At 42.6% G+C, this 21720-nt stretch overlaps 1 protein-coding gene across 2 annotated transcripts in view; it reads left to right on the top strand.

The window, feature by feature from the left end:
* The window catches only part of galk2 (galactokinase 2), a 22543-nt gene extending 823 nt beyond the window's left edge, over positions 1–21720 (top strand). Inside the window, exons 2-10 of one of the 2 annotated variants that reach the window (XM_061245204.1) lie at positions 154–242; positions 575–698; positions 881–971; positions 2225–2371; positions 11433–11531; positions 12307–12459; positions 14897–15107; positions 17778–17979; positions 19862–21720. In XM_061245204.1, coding sequence (XP_061101188.1) covers positions 154–242; positions 575–698; positions 881–971; positions 2225–2371; positions 11433–11531; positions 12307–12459; positions 14897–15107; positions 17778–17979; positions 19862–20069 — 1324 coding nt within the window. In that variant the 3' untranslated portion in view covers positions 20070–21720. The remainder of the gene's footprint in view (positions 1–153; positions 243–574; positions 699–880; positions 972–2224; positions 2372–11432; positions 11532–12306; positions 12460–14896; positions 15108–17777; positions 17980–19861) is intronic. The other variant, XM_061245205.1, reaches the window with a different exon arrangement.

Raw genomic sequence — 21720 nt, 5'->3', positions numbered from 1 at the left:
TACATTAATATATACACTCCTTCAGAAAATAGGCTAATTGGTACATGGTAACGTGTAACCTAGGTAATTTGCAATTACGTTCTTTAAATCTAAACCTGTCATTGAAAGAATTTGTGCTAACGATGTATCCAATTTATATTTATTTCCTTACAGATTAATGAAATTAAAAGAACGTTTTGTGCAGAAGTTTGGGAAAACGCCTCTTTTTTATGCGTATGCTCCTGGACGAGTAAATTTAATAGGTAATCAAAGTTCACTGGCAGTGTGGATGTGGAATAATGTAACATGATGGTTTGGGAACTGACTTCGAAGACAGGTTTGGGGTTTGATTCCTATTTAGGGCGCTGCCGTTTTACTTTTGGGCGCTTCAGTAAAATATCCAGGTGTATGAATGAATTCTAGGCTATTTAATCTTAAACTCTGCTCTTGAGTGTCTGCTCAATGTAATGCAACGAATCAACATAATTACGCCACAATTTAGATTTCCAACAATTGCCTAACCATTTTGTCTGGAGAGAATATGAATTACTCTTTTATTCATGTATATCCATCATGTCTTTATTGTTTTCATAAGGAGAGCATATTGACTATTGTGGATATGCTGTGCTCCCGATGGCAATTGAGCAAAATATCCTGGCTGCAGTTTCAGTGGATGAGTCTCAAACTATACAACTGGCAAATGCAAACCCTCAGTACAAGTAAGACAAAGGACGTAATGGCTTTTAAATATTTATTTAATTGAGGTGGAAGTTTTATAATTGATAATGGAATAAAAATTACATAAAATTTAACAGGTTGATTAATAACAAATTAAATTGCTGCTCATGTCAAACAGGGGGCGCTGTTACACAATGTATCAATGATCTGTTCTGATTCGCAGCGATATCACCGTGTCTACTGGAGACCTTAAGATTGACAGAGCCAACCCTCAATGGCAGTATTATTTTCTTTGTGGAGTTAAAGGAGTACAGGTGAGGTTTATATACATTGATTGTGAGACTTGTGGATCTGCTTTATCATTAAGTTGAAACCTCTGTCTTTCAAACATAATGCCCGTATGTTATCATACATACCAAACATTTTTCCATTCAGAACCAGTTGAAGATGTAGTCTGACCTCTCCTCTGTCTTGATTGTAGTTTGTAGTCAGTAATTTTAGTTGACATGTCATGTGACATTCTCTGCTTATTTTTCTGTTGAAGTAAGATGGAGTAGGGGTTTACATAGAATTGCTTTGATATATCCACTAAACTATATTTTGAAGAGTTGCTTATTACTTGCTAGGAGTGTTCGTTATAAGTTATATGGCATTTCTGGGAATAGTTTTTGTTGTCCCTTGAGTGAATCTGATTTACTACAGGCCATATTACTTCATGTAAGATTTTTTGATGGCCAATAAAAAGACGATACGATTTCAACTCTTTTGCCTAAGAGAGTTGATGAACTTTAAACATATTTAAACATTGTTTTTTTTTTCCATGGTTAAAACAAATTTTTGGGGAAAACCATGATGTGACCTTTGATATTAATAGTTATTCATTAGGTAATTAGAGAGTGTTTTTAGTTGCAGGGGTATTGGCAGGAAATATTATCAACTACAGACGACTACAATAAGCCTAGTTCTGATAGGCTCCAGTGGGATAATCTGTTTATATTCATTTGAACATGTAAGCCTATTGGGATACAACTGGAGAAAAACTTGGCACACTCCTTAGTTTTTCCCTCTCAGTAACCAGAGCATATTCTTTCCAAACATTGCGTGATAACTTTGAAAGCTCGGTTCAGATCTGAGTCAACACCATGGATCAGGTTCAGTTTAAATATATTCCTCAAATGTTTTTAAACAACGTTGGCTGCCACGCTGCAAGAAAGGGCATGGGGAGGGGCCTCAGTGCAGCCAATAGTCTGTCTCACTCTCTGTAAAAGGCAATTTTAGACCATAGTCAGTAAAAGATTTTATTAAAAAAGAAGTTTGTTTTCTGGGATTATTGCCTCCATGCTTTATGCAAGAGCCGCAAAACCTGTGTACCACTTGTTGTTGCAAGTTTGTGTGTATGTGTGTACATGCATGAACAGGGAAGTAACTAAGACAGGTCTGTCCTAAAACACATAAATCATGCATACTGATGTTCTCGGTTGCAGTCATATTGGTAGTCATGTCATTTATCATCACACAAGGTGTGCGGTGTGATGGAAACCCTGATAGTGCAGCTCTCTCTCCCCAGGAGCTCCTGGGCCTGGCTGCTCCAGTTGGGATGCAGTGTGTAGTGGATGGGACTGTGCCTCCCAGTTCAGGCCTGTCCAGCTCCAGCGCCCTGGTGTGCTGTGCTGGCCTCCTCACTGCAGAGGCCAACCGCAAGACTTTAACAAAGGTATAACTCTTACACACACTCTCTATCTCTATGTCTCTCTCTCTCTTTCACACACACACACACACACACACACATACACACACACACAAGACTCTGACAAAGGTATAACTCTTACACGCACTCATATATCTGTCTCCCTCTCTTTCACACACACACACCAGACTCTGTCAAAGGTGCAACTCTTACACACTCTATATATCTGTCTCTCTCTCTCTTTCACACACACATACATACACACACACACAATACTTTGTCAAAGGTAAAACTCTTTACTAAAACACAAATCATGCATACTGATGTTCTCTTGCAGTCGTATTGGTAGTCATGTCATTTATCATCACACAAGGTAATGGTAAAGGCTCTTTCTCTCTCTCTCTCTCTCTCTCTCTCTCTCTCTCTCTCTCACTCACACACACACACACAAGACTGTCAAAGGTAAAACTCTTTCTGACTTTCTCTCTCTCTCTCTCTCCCTCACACACACACACACACACACACACACAAGAGTTTCAAAGCTAAAGGTATTTCACACACACTCTGTCTCTCTCTCATGCTGTCTCTTTCCCTCTTTCCCTCTCTTGCTCCCTCTTTCTCTCTTTCTCTCTCTTTCTCTCTGTCTCTGTTTGTCTATCTATCTATCTATCTATCTATCTATCTATCTATCTCACAATCTCACACACACACAGAGGAAAGGAAACAAAACCCTCTTTGAGAATATGATGTTTCCAGAGATAAGGGTTTGAGCTGATTTCTCATTCTTATCTCTATCATTGGGGAGGATTACGAGAGCCGCTAAAGGAAAGGGTTACAGCCTTTGGGAAAAGTATGCAGAATGCTGCACCATAGCAGATTCAATAAGACATGTCCATGTTGAAAACGCACGCACACACATTTGTACATAGATCGTTTTCTTCACACGAGAGAACCATGAGCAGACACTGCTTGAATTTTGTTGTTGTTGGAGCAAAACTAAAATATAATAATAACTAAAATATGACTGCCACTATTACAGCACTTATACAATATATATATGGGGATTCATGCATCCTCATAATTACTCATTATTCGTAATTATACTCACTGGAATTTTCACTGCGAGTTCACCTCACCTACAGTTTGTTTTGGACTGTCATCAGAAGTACTCTGTTGAAATGAAATGTGATGTCAGCATGTTTATATGGAAGAACATAATTGTGTTGGTGCAGCATTTTATCCATGAGAATATTTGCTACTTCTGACCGGTTGGGCCCTTGAAGATGTCAGGGTCATAAACTACACCCTAATGCCTGAATAGGCTGGAGCCGTGACCGTGATGACCAGCATCAAGCCATATTGTTCAGCAGAAAAGCTACTATTGGCTGTGCTCCCTTATATTTGAAGCCAATGTTTGGTTGACAGTGCAATAACTTACCATGTGATCCGCTTGGTTCATCTGCTGTCGACAAACACCCAAAGCTGAACCAACAGCTCTGATCCCAGAATCATAAACATGACAGAGCTAACCTTTCAAGTGTTATAGTTGTGAGCTATTCCCGGTTCATTAAAAAAATAATATGTATACACAAGGCTTTTTCTGCCATTTAATTTTAAGTTGCCAAAAATTGTTTTATGGACAACCTAAAGACCGTAGCGTAGTTAATGTAATCTTGTTTTTGACAGTTTCTTAAACATTGCCAGAGCTTTTTATATGTCTCCAGCATGGCATTTGGCAAAAGGATCCGCTGTGTACTTTTCACAGCCTGTTACTGGGTTTTATATTTTGACTAAATGTGTTTTTCACTGAAGTGCTCACGGAAGGTGTGCGGGCAGACAGGAGTCTTCTGCCAGGCCTGGCCCTGGCTTCTCTGAGCCATCTGCCCATGCCCAGTCCACCTGTGGAGGATGCGTGACTGAACTTTCTTTATTTTTTAACACGCAGACGCATGTTTTGCTTTATATACACCAATTTGCGGTCTGTCGGGGCTGTTATTGCGCTCTGAGGCAGGCTCCAAGGCCAGAAATCACACGCGGAGGAGCAGGCACGCACACCCCAGTCACTGCACACGAGTGCGTGTACACACAGGCAGCCCCTGTGTGGTCCCAGAGGGGGAAGGACTGCCGTAGACACCCACCCCAGCTGCCCCTGTGATTCTGCTCCAAACTGCCCCTGCTGCCCTTTACCAGGGAACAGCATGAGAGGGCCTCTCAGGCACAAACCCACTGGCTTTTTACGGTTCTTTGACCTCAATCAGTGTGGCACTTAGACTGAATTTGTTAGCTAACTTGCTGTCTGTCATTGAAAGTGAAGAATATTCCTCTAAATCTTGCATTTTCCAGTTACTATACTGAGGGAGAAAAAAGAAAAGTTATTGGGGAACGATGTCATTGTTTTCTTTCGGTGAATTTGAACGCAGTCGTTTTCAGAGGCCCAGCTGTGGTAAACACGTGACACAATGAAAGAGCCCAGTCCAGCCCGCCAAAGTAAACGGCGGATGCAGATAACATTCTGCGACAAGGCCATTGTTTTGATTCTGCTCTGACATTAAGGGTGGCTAGTTAACAGCATCAAGCTGTTTAGTTTCCTTTACATTTTTCCCTGTTCTTTTCTGCTCTATAACTCAGCATTAATACAGACGCTAAGTGTACATCTCAGGTCATCACCCTGATCACGTGATGGATGGTTTGTTTGTTTTTAGATATAGATTACTTCACTCTAACATAGATTCAAGCTTTGTCTATGTCCAAGCACACAAACAGAAAAGCAAGCTGCCTGTTATCTGTTCAGGTGTTCTGGTGGACGGCACACAATCTTTCAAAATCGTGTTTCCTGGAAACGACATTGCATGTTTCTCAAAATACAGATCAAGAGCTTTGGCAACATTTTTATCCAAGTTTTGTGCTATTCCCATCTTACAAATAAATACAGATGTGTAAAATGCTCAGAAATGTACTTTACATTTCTCATTATTTCTCTTTAATCAAAAGCACAATCGCCAAATTGCAACACTATCTATGTTCCATTGGCTCATTGACATTAGCTCAGGAGGTAAGAGCAGACTTTTGGCAGCCAGAGAATTGCTGCAATCCCACCCTGGTTGTGTCAAAGTGTCCCTGAGCAAGACACCTAACCCCCAATTGCTCCTGATGAGGTTGAAAATGATTCAAATGAGAATTAACTGTATTGTAATGTTCCACTTGACACAAAGATCTGATTCACATTTCCAATAGTATAAAACTCCCTATTAGGCTACAGTGCATGTTTTCATTAGTTTTCTATTGAATGACAATTCACACACTGTTGCAGTGACTCCAAGATGGAGACCTTATATTGTTAACTATAGTAAGCAACTATTGCAAGTAGTTGATGCAACATAGCAGAAGGGGCAGCCTGCAGCCTAGTGGCTAAGGTACATGACTGGGACCCGGAAGGTTGGTGTAGTGGCTAAGGTACATGACTGGGACCCGGAAGGTTGGTGTAGAGGCTAAGGTACATGACTGGGACCCGGAATGTTGGTTGTTCAAGCCCTGGTGTGGCCATGTTAAGATCCGCACAGCTGTTTGGCCCTTGAACAAGGCCCTTAACCCTGCATTGATTGTCCCCTGCTTAGTCTAATTCTCTGTAAGTTGCTTTGGATAAAAGAATCGGCTTAATAAGAAATTATATATGTTCAATACCTTATTCTCTCTGATGTTGACCTATGACATGATAAACCCTATGTTAGTGTTGTTAGTTAGCGAAGATAATGGGTAGTTATTTTTTGGTATTTTGATATTCTTTCAGTTTAGGTGTATGTTTTTGATTTGCCCACACATTTGTTATGTGTAATGAAGGATATTTTAGATATTTGCATTAGTTTAGGATGACAAGCCAGCAGTACAGTGGATGGTATGTTTGAAGAGGCGTATTTACACAGGAGTTGTATGACCTTAATCAATGGCAAGTATATATAGGCCTACTGTAGTATAAAATACTTTATAAACATTTTAAATATTATAGTCTGTGTTACACATGGTTACTGTCAAGATGTTTGACATTTCTGTTATTCACACATTGATGTTTATTTTAGTGCTCTTGGTGTTTTATACACCTATATTTGACTCAAATATATATATATATATATATATATATATATATATATATATATATATATATATATATATATATAAATATAAAAAAGTTTCTTCCTCAGCATTACATGCCAGAGCTTACAGTTTATCAGATCCAGGCAGCTGGCCAAGTAAAAGTGATGGTTCTGGAAGAAAATGTAATTCTCACTGGATATTGATAAATCTGCATCATAAGGTGCTTGTGAGATTTTCAAATTTATGTTGACACTTCATTTTTTTGACAATTATACCCGCTGTATTAACCAACAAACAGCCTACATCAGGGGTCGGCAACCCTGGTCCTGGAGAGCCGCAGGGTGTGCTGGCTTTCGTCTCCACCTTAAAATAAGCGACCGATTCAGACCCAAGAAACCAGGTGAGGTGAGTTAACTGTGTAATCAACGACTTTCATTGATCAATTAATGCCAAGTAACAACGAAAGCCAGCACACCCTGCGGCTCTCCAGGACCAGGGTTGCCGACCCCTGGCCTACGTAGTTTGTTAAGTAGGATTGTTGGAGCTCACAAGAGTTCCAAGCTTTACTTGCATTCACTCGGTAATTTCAAAAGGTAACAATGATTGTGTTGAACATAACTAAGGTACAGTTCAAAATGGCTTGGTTGGTGGTAAATATTTCAAGTCCTATATCAAACCACATCCTTTAGGATTGAAGCCTACAGGATTTTTCTGTTTGTGTCTTCCACCAGGGCAGGAGGGAACTAGCTGAGCAGGGTTCTCTTCTTTTTTCCTTTAAATTTTGTTCATACATGGCCTATTATGCCTCTTGACTTATGATTGTGCCTTCTGAGCCGATCCCTGTGGAGCTCTGCAACTGGAGCACATTCACTCCTCAGATATCCTGACTTGAAAACAGGGACCTTCAGTTCTGTGGTTCAGGAGAGAGTCAGCAGTGGTGTGAGGAGAGACATATCTCTCTCCGTCATTGACATTGACAGGAGTCTGTGGACCGCAGGAACTTTGCTGGAAGAATGGAAAGCAGCAGTAGCCAAAGAAAGCCTAGCCCAATGTAACTTAACATAAGCCTGATGGGACACTGTAAGCTGCTTCACCCATAGACTGTCTGAAAAATATGCCTGTTACCTCACCCGCTGACTATCTATAGGCTTGTGAAAAACGTTTTGAAGACGTGGAACTCGGCGCTACGGGCACCGCCACGTAGAGAAAGTGTCACAGCCAGGAATGACACCCACTACTGAGGGGATTTGTATAAGGGTCAGAGATTGAGCTGGACTGTGTCAGTCTTACCCCGCTGATTATTTTCTAAACTCTTACCTCGTAGCAGGAAATCTGAGTGAAGCCCATCTGTGAGAAATCCATGGCTACTAGATTTCTGGACCACTACATTACACTGCCACTGGCTTTTTGACCTCAGCAGATCACACGTGTCCAACCACTTCCTTTCAGAGACAAGTAGTCATTACAGCTTGATGAACGGGGGTTGGAGGTGGGAAGGGTGGATGAAGTATGGTTTCAGGCCAACTGGGCAGCTGGAGACTAGGAAATGGACAGACATAGTGGAACAAATGGAGTGAATCAGTGATAATGTGAGTAATGTCTAAACTATGGGTGGGATCCGTCTTGATCAAAGGCCACTGCTGAACCTAGAGCGCCATGGAAAGCTGGGCCTGTCGGGGTGAAGAGTAAGCAGCGAGAGAGCTCAGCCCATTACTGCTGTTTACTCCAGAGGTACCGGAGGAATTCTCCATCTCTGTAGCACGGTGGTCCTTCTCCAGTGAGGTCTGTTTTTCCCCCTTGTGGAAAGCCAGTTACAAATTGTATTTTTCCATTCGTTTGGGGGGGGAAAAAAAGAGTAAAAACAAGATCTTAATAGGCAGAGGAGCTGTATTATCCTTTTATGTGCCTGATCTTGTCTCTCAGACCGAAACCTTTAAGCACTCGGAGACATTGTGAAAGCTCTGAATGTTTTGCTCAGGAAAAATATACAGTGCATCAAAGTGCAGACAGATGTATTCGTTCACTCTCGCAGTGTATATTGATTTCAGGAAAGTTGCCCTTTTCCCCCAAATCACTTTGTTAAAACATAGAGACAGAGTGGGGGTCCAAGCAAGAGAGTCAATCTTTGTAAAACCTTGAAAAATCACCCCATTGCAGGTACAAAATAAAGCAATTCTGGGTGTTCCCCAAGATCATCTGACTAACTCAATGGGAGTTGCAGGTTAAACATGAAAGTTTGAAAAAACATTTTCTGTGGTTATACCGTTTATTGCTATCAACAACACAAGCATTAAAACAACAACCAAAAATGTAATGGATACAACACCATTCCTTGGATCAACAATTGTTTTATCGCATTCAGCCGAAGAAACCGCAGTCAACAGCATGGTAAAAACAGTTTATATGTTGTGCCGTTCACTTGGAGAACCCATAACATGAGACTGTTGACATAGTTTCCCTATATGAAATTTCCACTAGTTGATGCATAAATTTTAGGATCCTATCCACTTGGAAAATATTTACAAAATGTAATAAAACAAATATTGTTATACAAATTACAGTCTATTAGTAGTGTAGCTCAACCGTATTGCAGAGATTTTACCATGGCTACAGTGAGATATCACTTGGCCTGCATCCAGCAGTGCTTCATAATTGCCGGGCTGATTTACTTGTTTTGAGAGGCAGATTTCCCTCTCGGTGCTCTGAAGTGAATGCATCCATTTACTCTGCACAAATAACATTCAGTAATATTTATAAAGAACACACAAATCCAACATTACAGTATAATTCAATATCTCTAATGTACTACAGTAAGGTGTGGCAGCATATCAAATTGCCCATGACAAATATATGGCTATGGCTAAAAATATGTGCCATGGTGAAATCCAAGTTCAAAATTAAATCATGGTAAAAATCAGAAGACAGCTGGGTAGCATTTTAACGTGTCATCTGAAAGACAGCGCCTCCTCCAGCACAGTGTCCCATGACTGCGCTCGGGCATTGGGAGTAATTCGACCAGAGGGAAGATCACCCCCTACTGGCCCAACAACAACTTTGTTTTCCCAGGAGGTCTCCTATCCAAGTGCTAACCAAGCCCACACCCGCTTAGCTTCACCCATTTCACAGGAGCAGGGTGCATGACGGTACGGCTGCAGGAAAATGAACAGCACAATTGGATCAGCTCCGTGGTATTCGACCATGGCTTAAGTGGTCCTGTCTTGGTAAAAGCCACCACCACATTCACAAGTCAAAGTGGGAGTGCGTTTTCACCTGTCCTTATCCGTTATAACGGAACCTCTCTCCTACTTTGAAAAACTTTCATGAATATGGACCCAGATCTGCATCTCATGAAGACTTGGCAGTTCATCGTTGTTTGTTTTGTTGAGTTTATTGCCAGTTTATTTCTCTTATGGGTTTGTTTTTTCAGGAGAAAATAAATGGCACTGACGTTTTGCGCTGGACCGTTGCTCCAAGTTCGCTCTGAGACAAATGTTTAGAAATTCCTAGTGAATGATTTGTCAAAAAGACAAAGTGTGTCTGTGCTGTAGACATGAGTAACACTGCACTGAAACAGCATGGAAGCAGGCGAGAGCTCTAAGGTTCTAACCACACACAGTGCACACAGGTCTCCTCAAGTGGAAAGCTGTGTGGTACGCTTAGCCTGTGCCCACTGTGGGTTAAAGTTGTCAAACCATCTGATGAACTACAGACCATGATGAGAAGATAGACCAACATGCTTTTTTCAGAGATAACCACCATAGACCAGGGCCTTTTGGTGCAAATTCCCCCCAAAAACGCAGGATGAAACAAACTATATAAACAATTTTGATTTCTGCTGGGAAAATGAAGTTCTTGAGTCGTTAGTCTCAGCTGCAGCTACTACAGGAGCGTATTACGGCCAGCTGTCTGTCTGAAAGTGAGATCTTATGTTTTATGGACGTGCACTTTTCCACCATGGCCTGAGAAGAAAAGGAGCTGGGGTCAGGGAAAAACTCCCTAAAATAGAAAACACAGAGTTTTACAGTCTGTAAAGATTTAAAACGCTGCCGAGAAGAAGTCTTAGCAGAATTTTCTGGGCACCTTTCCCGACCCTTGCAGGAATTCCAGCATTATTAACCCGGACTGCGTATACTCGCCAGCATGAGCTGGGAAAAGGGGAATCATGGCGCTGTTTGTGTGGCCATCAGAGACCGTCATCTGCCGTGCCTCTGACTGGCAGTTTGAGGTTTCAGAGGAGATAACCATCAGGCCCTCACGCCGGTCACGCCGACATCCAGATAGAACAAACTTGTCCCCTCTGCAGCTGTGTGTTGATGCCGTTTCCATATAAAACGTGAAAACCCTGTAAATTGCAACGTAGCATGCAAGCCATAAGCAGATGGTATGGCTAATTAGCATTGTGTACAGTATAATGAGTGTTGCCGGTTCCCCTGTACTACACCCAGAATGTTTTTCCAGCACCTGAACCCTGAAGTGTGCATTTCTTTTGGGTATGTTCTTCAATGGCCATAGACCACAATTTGTGGCACACAGGTATTTTAAACCATTTTGAGGGTCCCAGAAGTAGAAAGACCTCAGATCTCTGTCATGTCCATTTTGTGTACAGCAGTGAGGCAGTTTTGCAGTGATTTTCTGAGTGTGGAGTCTTGTTTTCTGTGAGATTTAATGGCTTAAATGGTCCGAAACTAAAGATCTACAATTACTGGAGTAAGACTTGGCCTTGATTGTGTGGAACACGACAGAATTGCATAATGGTGTCAGCAGGTGAATTGCAGGGGGTTGGCCCCTGCTTTGTCTAATCAACTGTGCAAGCAAAAACATTGTCGAAGCAGTGTTTGTGTACAGCGAGCCAGTTGTGGTTTTACAGGAGTGATGCGGATCAGTTGGGATTGGGTGGGGTCAAGGGAGGGATCAATCCAATGACCAGTTGAGAAAAGTGTCAACACCAAATCAAATGTAAGCACTTTTAACAGGTTTTGGAACCTTTTTCTTTTGGTAGGTGGTGCTGGCTGAGACCTGTGCCCGAAGTGAACGCTACATTGGCACAGAGGGAGGGGGCATGGACCAGTCCATTTCTTTCTTGGCAGAGGAAGGAACTGTATGTATTTCTCTACTAGCATAAAGTACTTATTCTTTTAACGTATCCATTAGCCAATACGCACATATGAATTTGTTTGCATTTCCACAATGCAGTGCTAATACACAGACTGGGTTTCAGTCAACATTTGTCCTTTACCTTGACTTACAATTAAATGCAGTAGTTATTATTATTTTTCTTTCTTTTTTTTCAATTAAATGAAATGTTTTTTCAAAAGTGCTTGTCACAAAGATGATTTACACAGTAACAGAAGGGGGGTAAAAAGGGGAAACACCAGCCCTGAGCCCCCAGATCTGAGCACACAGGGTAAAATCATCATCCCAGTGGGGAGAAACCCCTCAAACGGTGGCAAAGAAAAACTCCCCGGTGGGAAGAAATCTCAGCTATAGAGGGGGAGCTCATCCTCCACTGGCTGGTGAGGTAGAGTGGCTATAACAGAAATGTCATGAATCTATCAAATCCAACAGGTTGAGTGGGTAACAGCTGGGTTATTAAACCACTTGGAGCGATGTGGGGTGATGCATCTGTGGCTGCAGGATATTTTATAGTCTGTGTACTGAAGACGTATGGGGCTGAAGCGGCCCACAACCTCGGGGAGGCTGCGGCCCATGAGCAGTGAGTTCAGCAATCACTGAAATGAACTTGCCGGAGTGAGGACACTTTTGTTTGCTTGTAAGTGGAAGTTGAGGACAAACGTTGATTGAATGCAGGCTACGGGTCTTTATTATTCGCAGGAGATGTCACGATGGCTGCTGATGGATGGCATGTTTTTCAGGCGAAGCTCATAGAGTTCAACCCGCTGCGCTCGACAGATGTGAAGCTCCCGGGCGGGGCCGTGTTCGTCATCGCTAATTGCTGTGTGGAAATGAACAAGGCCGCCACGTCTCACTACAACATCCGGGTGGTGGAGTGCCGGATCGCCACCAAGGTGCGTCCCGGTGACGTCGCTCCGTAAAGACGCCCTTTTCCTGCGGTTCACCAAACATGTCCGTGTGAGTGGCATCGAAGCTGTTTGTAATTGAAAGGCTTTAGCAGAAGCCAGGCACACTGAGGTTCTCTTAGGCTCTGCCCAAGACTCTGCACGAAACCGTGTCTCCACTTCCCTTTCCCCCAGGATCGTCCTCTTGTTTTAATGTCAGATTTTGCCATCTGATATCCTGTATTTGCTGCACTTTTGACTATAAGCACGGGGTAAATGGTTTTCAGACTCTCCAAGGTGGCCTGAACCTGTGCCAAACTCACAAATGAAAAGGAGAAACAAAGGTCTGTGACTCTCTGTTCCCACTTAGTCCAAATGTAAGCTGAGTATACAGATTCTGAATATTTAATGTCACGCTTTTTCATGTTCGTCATATTTCTGCTTGCAAACAACATAAATGTATGTGAGCCTTTGGTCCATAACTGGTTGTGTAACCCAGTATAATAGTCACTCAGAAAAAGCTAACCTGTTTTTTGAAAATAATGTAAATATTTAGAAATATTTTTTTATAGTAACCTTCGTTGGAATGCTAACTTAGCATCATCAATAGCAAAACTTATTTAACGTGTTGACTATACTTTATACTTTTACTTATACGCATTGTGTTGTTTTATTTAAACTGGATGTTCGTCCATAGTCTGGATTGTAACACTTTACACTTTTGAATGTTTTTTTCTGGCTCTGTTGTGAGGCATATGAAGCTCAGTGCATTTGTTAATGTTCGGCCCCCTGCTATGTCGCTGGGCCTGTGAAGGCTCTACTCCACGTAACATGCTGTCATGGGGTGCTTCTGCAGTCCTTTCTCATTCACTACACCATCTGTGCACTGCAGCGATGGGCATGTGTTTGTTTGTTTGTATTGGAAACTAGAATTGTTTTTCTTATAGTTTCGTGTCTTAGCATTTCATACCACGCTAGAAACAAAGCAGTCAACAAGTCGTTGTAGCTTTGACTTTTAGGTGTTAATGGGCTAACCTGGTACCCATATAATTACGCAGCTGTTGTTTGTCTTTTTTACACTGATTCACTTGCAACATATCATAGCTTTGCATGCAATAGGCCAAGGAAGTCACACGCAGAACAGGTTGGTAGATCTCCGTTCCAGTCTCACAGAAAGCATGCAGTATGATCCTCTATCACCCTCAGACCATGATTTTACACACGTGTCTGGCACACAGATGGAGCCAACTCATATCATGTATTCTGTGTAAATTCATGGAGGTAAACACATGTTATCAATTATCAGCAGACCTGCTAACATCTCTACTAAGGGGCTTAACATGTTGCATGGTCTTTACAGAATGTATATAATTTACTGTGTACCTTACATAAATAAAAGTACAACTTCTTTTTGAGATGTAGCGTGTACAAATAAATACAAATAGTGAGCCTAATTTCTGGCCAGTAATGCCAGTAATATAAAGGTTAATTTACACTTAGTGACCACTTTATTAGGTATACCTGTACACAAGCATGCCGTGGTCAAGAGGTTCAGCTGTTTTTCAGACCAAATGTCAGAATAGGGACAAAATGTGATCTAAGTGACTTTGACTGTGGAATGATTGTTGGTGCTATACAGGGTGGTTTGAGTATTTCTGAAATTGCTGATCTCCTGGGAGTTTGCAGAGAATGGTGCAAAAAACAAAAAACATCCAGTGAACAGCAATTCTCTGCGGGCAGAAAATCTGAGAGGTCAGAGAAGCTGACAGGACGGTGACAGTAACGCAAATAACCACACATTACAACAGTGGTATGCAGAAGAGCATCTCTGAACATACAACGCATCAAACCTCTAGGTGGATAGGCTGAAGCAGTAATAGGCCAATAAGTAAAAAAGAAGTCTAACAAATACCTAATAAAGTGCTCAGTGAGTGTGTATTAAAATAGAAAATAGTCATAGCTGTCTCAGATCACATACATTTGTTGCATGACTAGTGCTTGAAGTATGTAGCTAGTATGTAGATTCTAGGCCACAATTACAGTGGGGTGATTGAATTTGCTTTTAGTTTCAACTTTATTGTAGTGTATTACTATAAGGTGTTGACTACTGTATGTGCTTCTCCTTTAACTGTGTGGAATCACAATAAAAATGGTTTTATTTGGAATCATCTGGCCTTAGCTTACCATGTAAAATATCCATCAGTTATAGAGTTCAGACCATTGACACACTTCCTGAAACTGGTAAGGCAATGTAGCACAGGTCCTGCAGTTTCATGACTGAGAGTGTTCCTGAAAATGGTGCTTGTGTTAAACAAAGAAAGCAACATGCTAATAATATTTTCACAAGAAATGAGAATGTGCAGCTTGCAGGCAGGGACATTTTTCCGCAGTGCAGTAAGCATTAATGGGATTAAAGTGAGTATAAAGAAGTGGCATGTTCTTCCAGGTGCTGGCCAAGAGCAGAGGCCTGGACTGGAGCAGACTGATGAAGCTGGGGGAGGTGCAGCCGGAGCTGGGAGCCTCCCTGGAGGAGATGGTGCAGATAGTGGAGGAGGTGCTACACCAGGAGCCCTACAGCAGGGAGGAGATCTGCCAGTGTCTGGGGATCACTTTAGAATGTCTCTGTAATGACATCCTGAGTCCCAACACTCAGCATGGTGAGTGACCCATTCTCCAGGCCTGATTGGCTAGGATCTTGACCACACTAAAGTATCTTGTTCCTCAGGGCTCTATTCTTGGTCCACTTCTTTTGTGGAACAGTTCAGGGGATTTCTAATTGAGGTGTTCATATTGAGATTTTGAGTGATTGAAACATGTCTGGAAAGTGCAGGATCTAAGACTTGAACAATAAATTAATTTATGAAGCCAGTTACAGACATTTGCATGCTGTGATAAACACTAAAAATACCTACCCCTAAAACTTTCTAATTGCACTGAATGTAACTCTGTTTGTGCATTTTGCAGCAACAATAGGATAGCTGCCCTCCTCTCCCTTACCGACTGCTTTATATCTGGGTTAATCTGCAAGAGTTTACTCTGCAAATTAAACCGGTTATAAACAGAAAAGTCCCATTGCCACCAGAGATAAATGTTATGCACAGGATATTGATCACAGTACAGTTGTGAAGTGGGTGTGTATGAAGTTTAAACAAACACACAGAAAGGCCTCATTTGTGAGGGCCGGGAGCCAGCCGTTGGAGTCACCGTCTGGCTGCTGGTCCATAACGTGACGAGGGCAGCCCGATTCCGGAGTATTCTGAGGTGATCTGGCCGGTGAAGTCTCGCTCTAACCAAAGGGTGGTCTCTGAGTCAGTCCCAGTTTTGGCAGCGTGTTCGTGGCCAAATTGAAAACAGACGTGTTTTGAGTTCATTCTTTGAGTTACTACTGTTCAATTGTGATTTACAAGAGTGTGTGAGATATGGAAACCTCTCACGCAACTCCAGATATACCCTGAGTGAAAGCACATTGTGAGTGCCTGCCCCGGCCCTTTTGGGGGCAAACAAGCCTGGAAACACGTGCTGTTTCTCCGTTCGGGTTTGGCTGTTTACTCAAGTTTTCTGTCCCTGCAGGTCGTCTTCCTCCTTTAGCTGTGAGCAATGTCTCACTGTGGTCATAATTTAAAGAAAATGCTCAGAATGTCACGCACTCTCTCAGGTCTATTTCCACATTTAAAAAATGTATTGAATTTCATTTTCTGAGTTTAAGAGCACGGAAAACCCCCAAAATCTTTACATTTGCTGACTTTTAATGGAACGGGCCTACCATTAGAAAAAGACATTGCCCCTTTCTATATTTATATCAGAGCGGTACATCATTTTGTTTCGTAGTAGAAACGAGTGAAGTAGGAAAACAGTTATTGACTGATTGGGAACGTGACAGGTTGTTTTTACAGTAAAAATATTGATTTAGGGTTTAGAATTCAATGAAGAGGCTTCATAACAGGGGTCCAGTGAGGCTGGGTCTTGTTTGACCCTGTGGACCCTCGGCCTTGCAAATTGTCCTGAAAGGTGGAGAGGCTCAAAGATAAAACACAAACGCATGTCATTTCTCTGGTTATTAACGTGTATCTGCACATTTAGACTGCAGTGCAATTGATTACAAAAGCTTTACCCTGTAGCTATGCTTGTTGCGTGCATGCACCTCTGCATGCTGTTCACCCATGCTGCCATGACAGCCCCCCCCAACACCACCTGCTGCACATATTCCTCCTGCTCAGATGGGAGCATTTCATGGCTGAGAAAGTTTCAATGAAATACTTACAGTCTGAACCCCGAACCCGACAGACATCAGTTGACCCCCCTGCCGCCCCCGTTCTCAGCTCGATTCCATGTCTGAAACGAAGGCCGCCTCCATGCTAACGTGCTAGGGGCGCCGCAACAGGCACGCGTTCGCTCTGCCTCTCACACGGACGCAGATATATCACCTCCACTTCGGCGGGGCTGACGAAAGCTTGGCAGTGCGGCTTCGAGGTCGGCCGAGCCCTGCCAGAAACGGCGCTCTCTAAAATGGAGTTATAAATATCTTTGGATCACAGGAGCTACAAGGATATGCCCAGTCACGACTTGCATGCTAGCAAACACATGGAGCTGCGTGTTGCACATAAATAAAGTCCCCTGATGCAAGGATCCTTTATCCCATCAAATGTAAAACATGAGGCCCGTTCAGCCTGGAGACCCACAGTGAGTGCTGACATGTAAATGGTAAATGGACTGCATTTATATAGCACTTTTATCCAAAGTGCTTTACTCTTGATGCCTCTCACCCGTTCACAAACACACACACACACCAACGGCGACTGGCTGCCATGCAATCCTCGATGGGCGTCTTGCTCAGGGACACTTCGATAACTTGGAAGGAAGGGAGGAGGGAGGGTGTAGAGGGGGCCAGCATCTAACATCTAGAGGAGAGGTGGGCAAAGAGGGCCGTGTCTGTTTCTGGTTTTCGCGCCAACTTCTGGCCTTAATTACTTAATTATCCCTAACATTTATACCATCTGGCATTTTTGCAACATTTCCTAATAAGTGCACGAATGACAGCCTAGGGCTCTTCTTCTGAAATGTTTTACTGTGAGCTAACATACGAGGGAACCAGTTTTGGTGTGTTCAGTCAATCAGCTCATCTAGCCAGGGTAATTGGTGGAAACAAACACCTGCACTCAGTCACTGATTGGTTCTTTAGCCAATCAGTGACTTAAATAAACCACTGGTGCCAAGACCATTCAGAAAACCAGCAGACACTGCAGCCCTCCAGGACAGGAGACAGGATTTGGACACCCGAGATCTACGATGTGGGACCTAACATGGCCGACTCTCTCACCTGGCTGCAGTGACCCAGTTCAAGCTGTACCAGCGGGCCAAGCACGTGTACGGCGAGGCGGGGCGGGTGCTGCGCTTTAAGGCTGTGTGTGACCGGGCGGGGGCCCAGGCCATCCAGGAGCTGGGGGAGCTGATGCGGGACAGCCATGCCAGCTGCAGGGACCTGTACGAGTGCAGCTGCCCTGAGCTGGACCAGCTGGTGGACACCTGCCTGTGAGTCCGCCCGACACCGCCGCACTGCTGCCCATTACGCCACGGCCATTAAACGCTCCAGGGTTAGTCTAATCAACTGTAAATCACTTTGAATAAAAGCATCAGCTGAATTTCAGATTATTTATTTATTCATTTGGCAGATGCTCTTATCCAGAGCGACGTACACTAAAGTGCATATAACCAGGAACAAGTGAGCTGAAAATCCTAGAGAGAAGTATGGCTCCAAGTGCTAGAGTGATCACATTGATATAAAAACTTTTTTTTTTTTTTTTTTACTTTAACCCTTGTAGATTAATCAAATAAACTGACCAAGAAGTAGCACCCACTCCGCCTGCAATTAAAAAACTATCCCTTCCCAACTGTTCAACAAACACCGCCAACAGTCTGCTAACCAGGCTGCTGGAAAAGTCCGGAAAGAAATATCTATTTTGACAGGTTTCCTCTTCTAACAGACTGGCTGAAAGTCTGAGTAAAACCGGAGGGTGAAATGGATGATAATGGAAACAGTTTGACTGTGTGAGTCAGGTCTGTGCTCATGAATAGAAACATAATGGCAGATTTTAAGCAAGCACAAGGTTTAAATACCATTGGGCTAAATTGTTGTCGTATTGTTGCCAAGGTGGGTGTGATGTCTTCAAGCTGGGCTCCACAAAACGTTCAATAAGAATTGAGTGGAGGTTGTTGTGTCAGAAAGAGCACATTAATCACTATCCGCATAAGGCAGTTACTTTTTTCCAGCAGAAGAATTATGACGTGAGTTTAACAGAATTCTACAACCCAGTCCAGTTCTGAAATTCACTTCCCTTAGGAAATGGTGGTTTCCTGTAATCTGTAGCCCTAGCGACCAATGCTCACAATCGGACCTGTATTTGAGGTCACCTAAAGGTTGTGATGATATTCAAGTCTCACTGTTACTTTAGGACTTCAGCTCTCTCTTTTGGAATAAATCCTCTAAAGGTTTAAGTACAGCAACAGGCACTGACTCGCAGATCCAAAAAAGCATTATAATCAGTTTGAGTGGTTTTGGATAGATTTTTGGACCTCTAGATATTTTCAAACCCTGATGAAAATTCCCACTTGAAAATGACGCAGAAGTGAGCTTAATAATCAGAACAGTTGATTTGTTGTTATGATTGTATGATTCACAGTAATGCACAATTTAGCCATTGTGGATAGATTTGGAGACATTAGGGGCCCCAGGGTACACTGGTAATATTTTGCTTCATAGATCTTCATTCATTCTGCATATCACCCTCAGATTCTGCACACTTGTCATCAAGGAGTTTATGATTCAAGAAACGTATATGTTTCTCTCTTACCCATTAATTTCAAAATAAAGGAGAACTTCATTTTTGCATTTCCCCCTACATCATGTTGTATTTGTAGCACTTTATACCTAAATTTAAAAAAGCAAACTGCGAGTAATTAAACGAAATACAATGTGTACTTACATACAGGACACTTGCATCAGAATGAGAAGGCCCATGCATTTCAGGAGTTCTTTATCTGAAGACCATATATGCCTTGCATCCTTACTTACATACCTCTCTCTCTCTCTCCCTCTCTCCTTCTCTCTCTCTCCCTCTCTCTCTCCGTCTCTCTCACTCTCTCCCTCACTCTCCCTCCCTCACTCTCCCTCCCTCCCTCACTCTCTCTCCCTCCCTCCCTCTCTCTCCCTCCCTCCATCACTCTCTCTCCCTCCCTCCATCACTCTCTCTCCCTCCCTCCCTCACTCTCTCTCCCTCACTCTCTCTCTTTCTCTTTCTCTCTCCCTCTCTCTGTCTCTTTCTCACTCTCTCCCTCACTCTCTCCCTCACTCTCTCCCTCTCTCCCTCCCTCCCTCTCTCTTTCTGTCTCTCCCTCTCTCTCTCTCACTCCACAGGCAGTCGGGTGCTGTCGGTTCTCGTCTCACAGGAGCAGGCTGGGGGGGCTGTGTGGTTTCCATGGTTCCCGTGGACGCGCTGGACTCCTTCCTCCAGAGAGTGCGAGAGTCGTACTACCAGCCCGACGCGCGCCGCGCGGCTCTGGAGAAACAGAGTCTGTTTGTGACAAAGCCCGGCGGGGGAGCAGCCATTCTGTTTCAGGCGTAGCAGTGTCACAGCATCCGCCGTGTCCTGTTAAAGGTCCACACGCATCCAGCGCAGGGGTTAGTATCTAAAACATCCGCAAAGAGCAGTGACATAAGTACTGCCCCCAGATGCATACTTTTACCAAAATTGCAGTTGTTTTACTCGGAACAGTATGAAACAGAAATCGAAAGGTCCGGGATGATCTGAAAAGCTCAAAGACGCGTGCGGGCCTTTAATATGTTACTGTCACAGGCATGCGTATTGGAATGATTCGCTACATAGTGCCTATTCAGATTATGGGAATTCTAAAATGGAAATTAGGTGGGAGAATCTACAAGTCATTTCTTTGTAATGAAGGGAAAAAAGAGGTTTGGCCTTTCATACACTCTTTTGTTCTATAGAACCAACATTCCTGTGGGCGCAGTGGTGCAATAAAGTTTGCGGTTTCTATTTTCATTTTCACACATATCTTGTAAAAGCCTACTATAACTACATGTGCGCATTAAAATCAATTAAATGAAATATTTTGCATTTAATAATATTAACCTTGTCATGAGGATAAGCGGGTTAGGATAATGAATGAATGAATGAACCTTGTCATGGAAGTACAGTAGATTGAATGGAATATGTAAGAAGTGACAGTCCCACCCTTGTCACTGCAATTACACAATACAGTGGAAGATGCCTTTTATAACATTCACATTAAATTGTATATTTCAGCACAAAGCTTTACAAATGATGACTAACTCAGTATATCAGTTAATTCAGTCAAAATGGTAGATTTGCTGAATACTGCTGAATATACACTTACTGAGCACTTTATTAGGTACACCTACTTATTCATGCCATTATCTCATCAGCCAATCGTGGCAGCAGTGCAATGCATTAAATCATGCAGATACGGGTCAAGAGCTTCAGTTAATGTTCACATCGACTGCTCTCCTTGGATTTTCACGCAGACCTGTCTCTAGAGTTTACTCAGAATGGTGCGAAAAACACAAAACAACCAGTGAGCGGCAGTCCTGCAGACAGAAACGCCAGCATGATAATGCATCATGTCACAAAGCAAAAGTAATCTCAAACTGGTTTCATGAACATGAAAAATGAGTTCAGTGTTCTTCAATGGCTTCCCTACTCACCTGATCTGAATCCAGTAGATCATGTTTTCAACATCTTGTGGAACCCATGGCATGAAGAATTGAGGCTGTTTTGAGAGCAAAGGCACAATGAAAAGGTTTATTATTCGCTGTAGGTACTACAGATACAGGTGGCGATGGGCCATGGTCCTTCCAGCTGAAGTGGGGGGGTGAGGGATGTTTGCCTTAAGGGATCATTATTACATGCTGTAAACTGCACGCTGCCCCAAAAGTGGCACAGCCAAAATCTTGCTAGCTGTTGTGTTCTTTCATCAGCATCACACATTTAAATGAAAAGCTGTCCGTATGAAAAGATTACAATGTTCTTGTTGCAGGCTCAGAAGGGGTGAAAAGTTATCTCTGGCTTTTGATACCGTTTAATACATTTTTTAATGCTTGTGTGATGGACTATTAAATTAAGTATGTGAATAGGATGGTCTTATGTATGCAATACTTTTATGTATGAAAGATTAATGTATGATTCAAGACAGACTTTGTGCTTTTAAATCATAAATATAATAAAAAGTCAGAATCTA

The sequence above is a fragment of the Conger conger genome, chromosome 6 (assembly GCF_963514075.1).
Source record: "Conger conger chromosome 6, fConCon1.1, whole genome shotgun sequence".
Classification (NCBI taxonomy): domain Eukaryota; kingdom Metazoa; phylum Chordata; class Actinopteri; order Anguilliformes; family Congridae; genus Conger; species Conger conger.
This window is presented reverse-complemented; position numbering and strand designations above follow the sequence as displayed.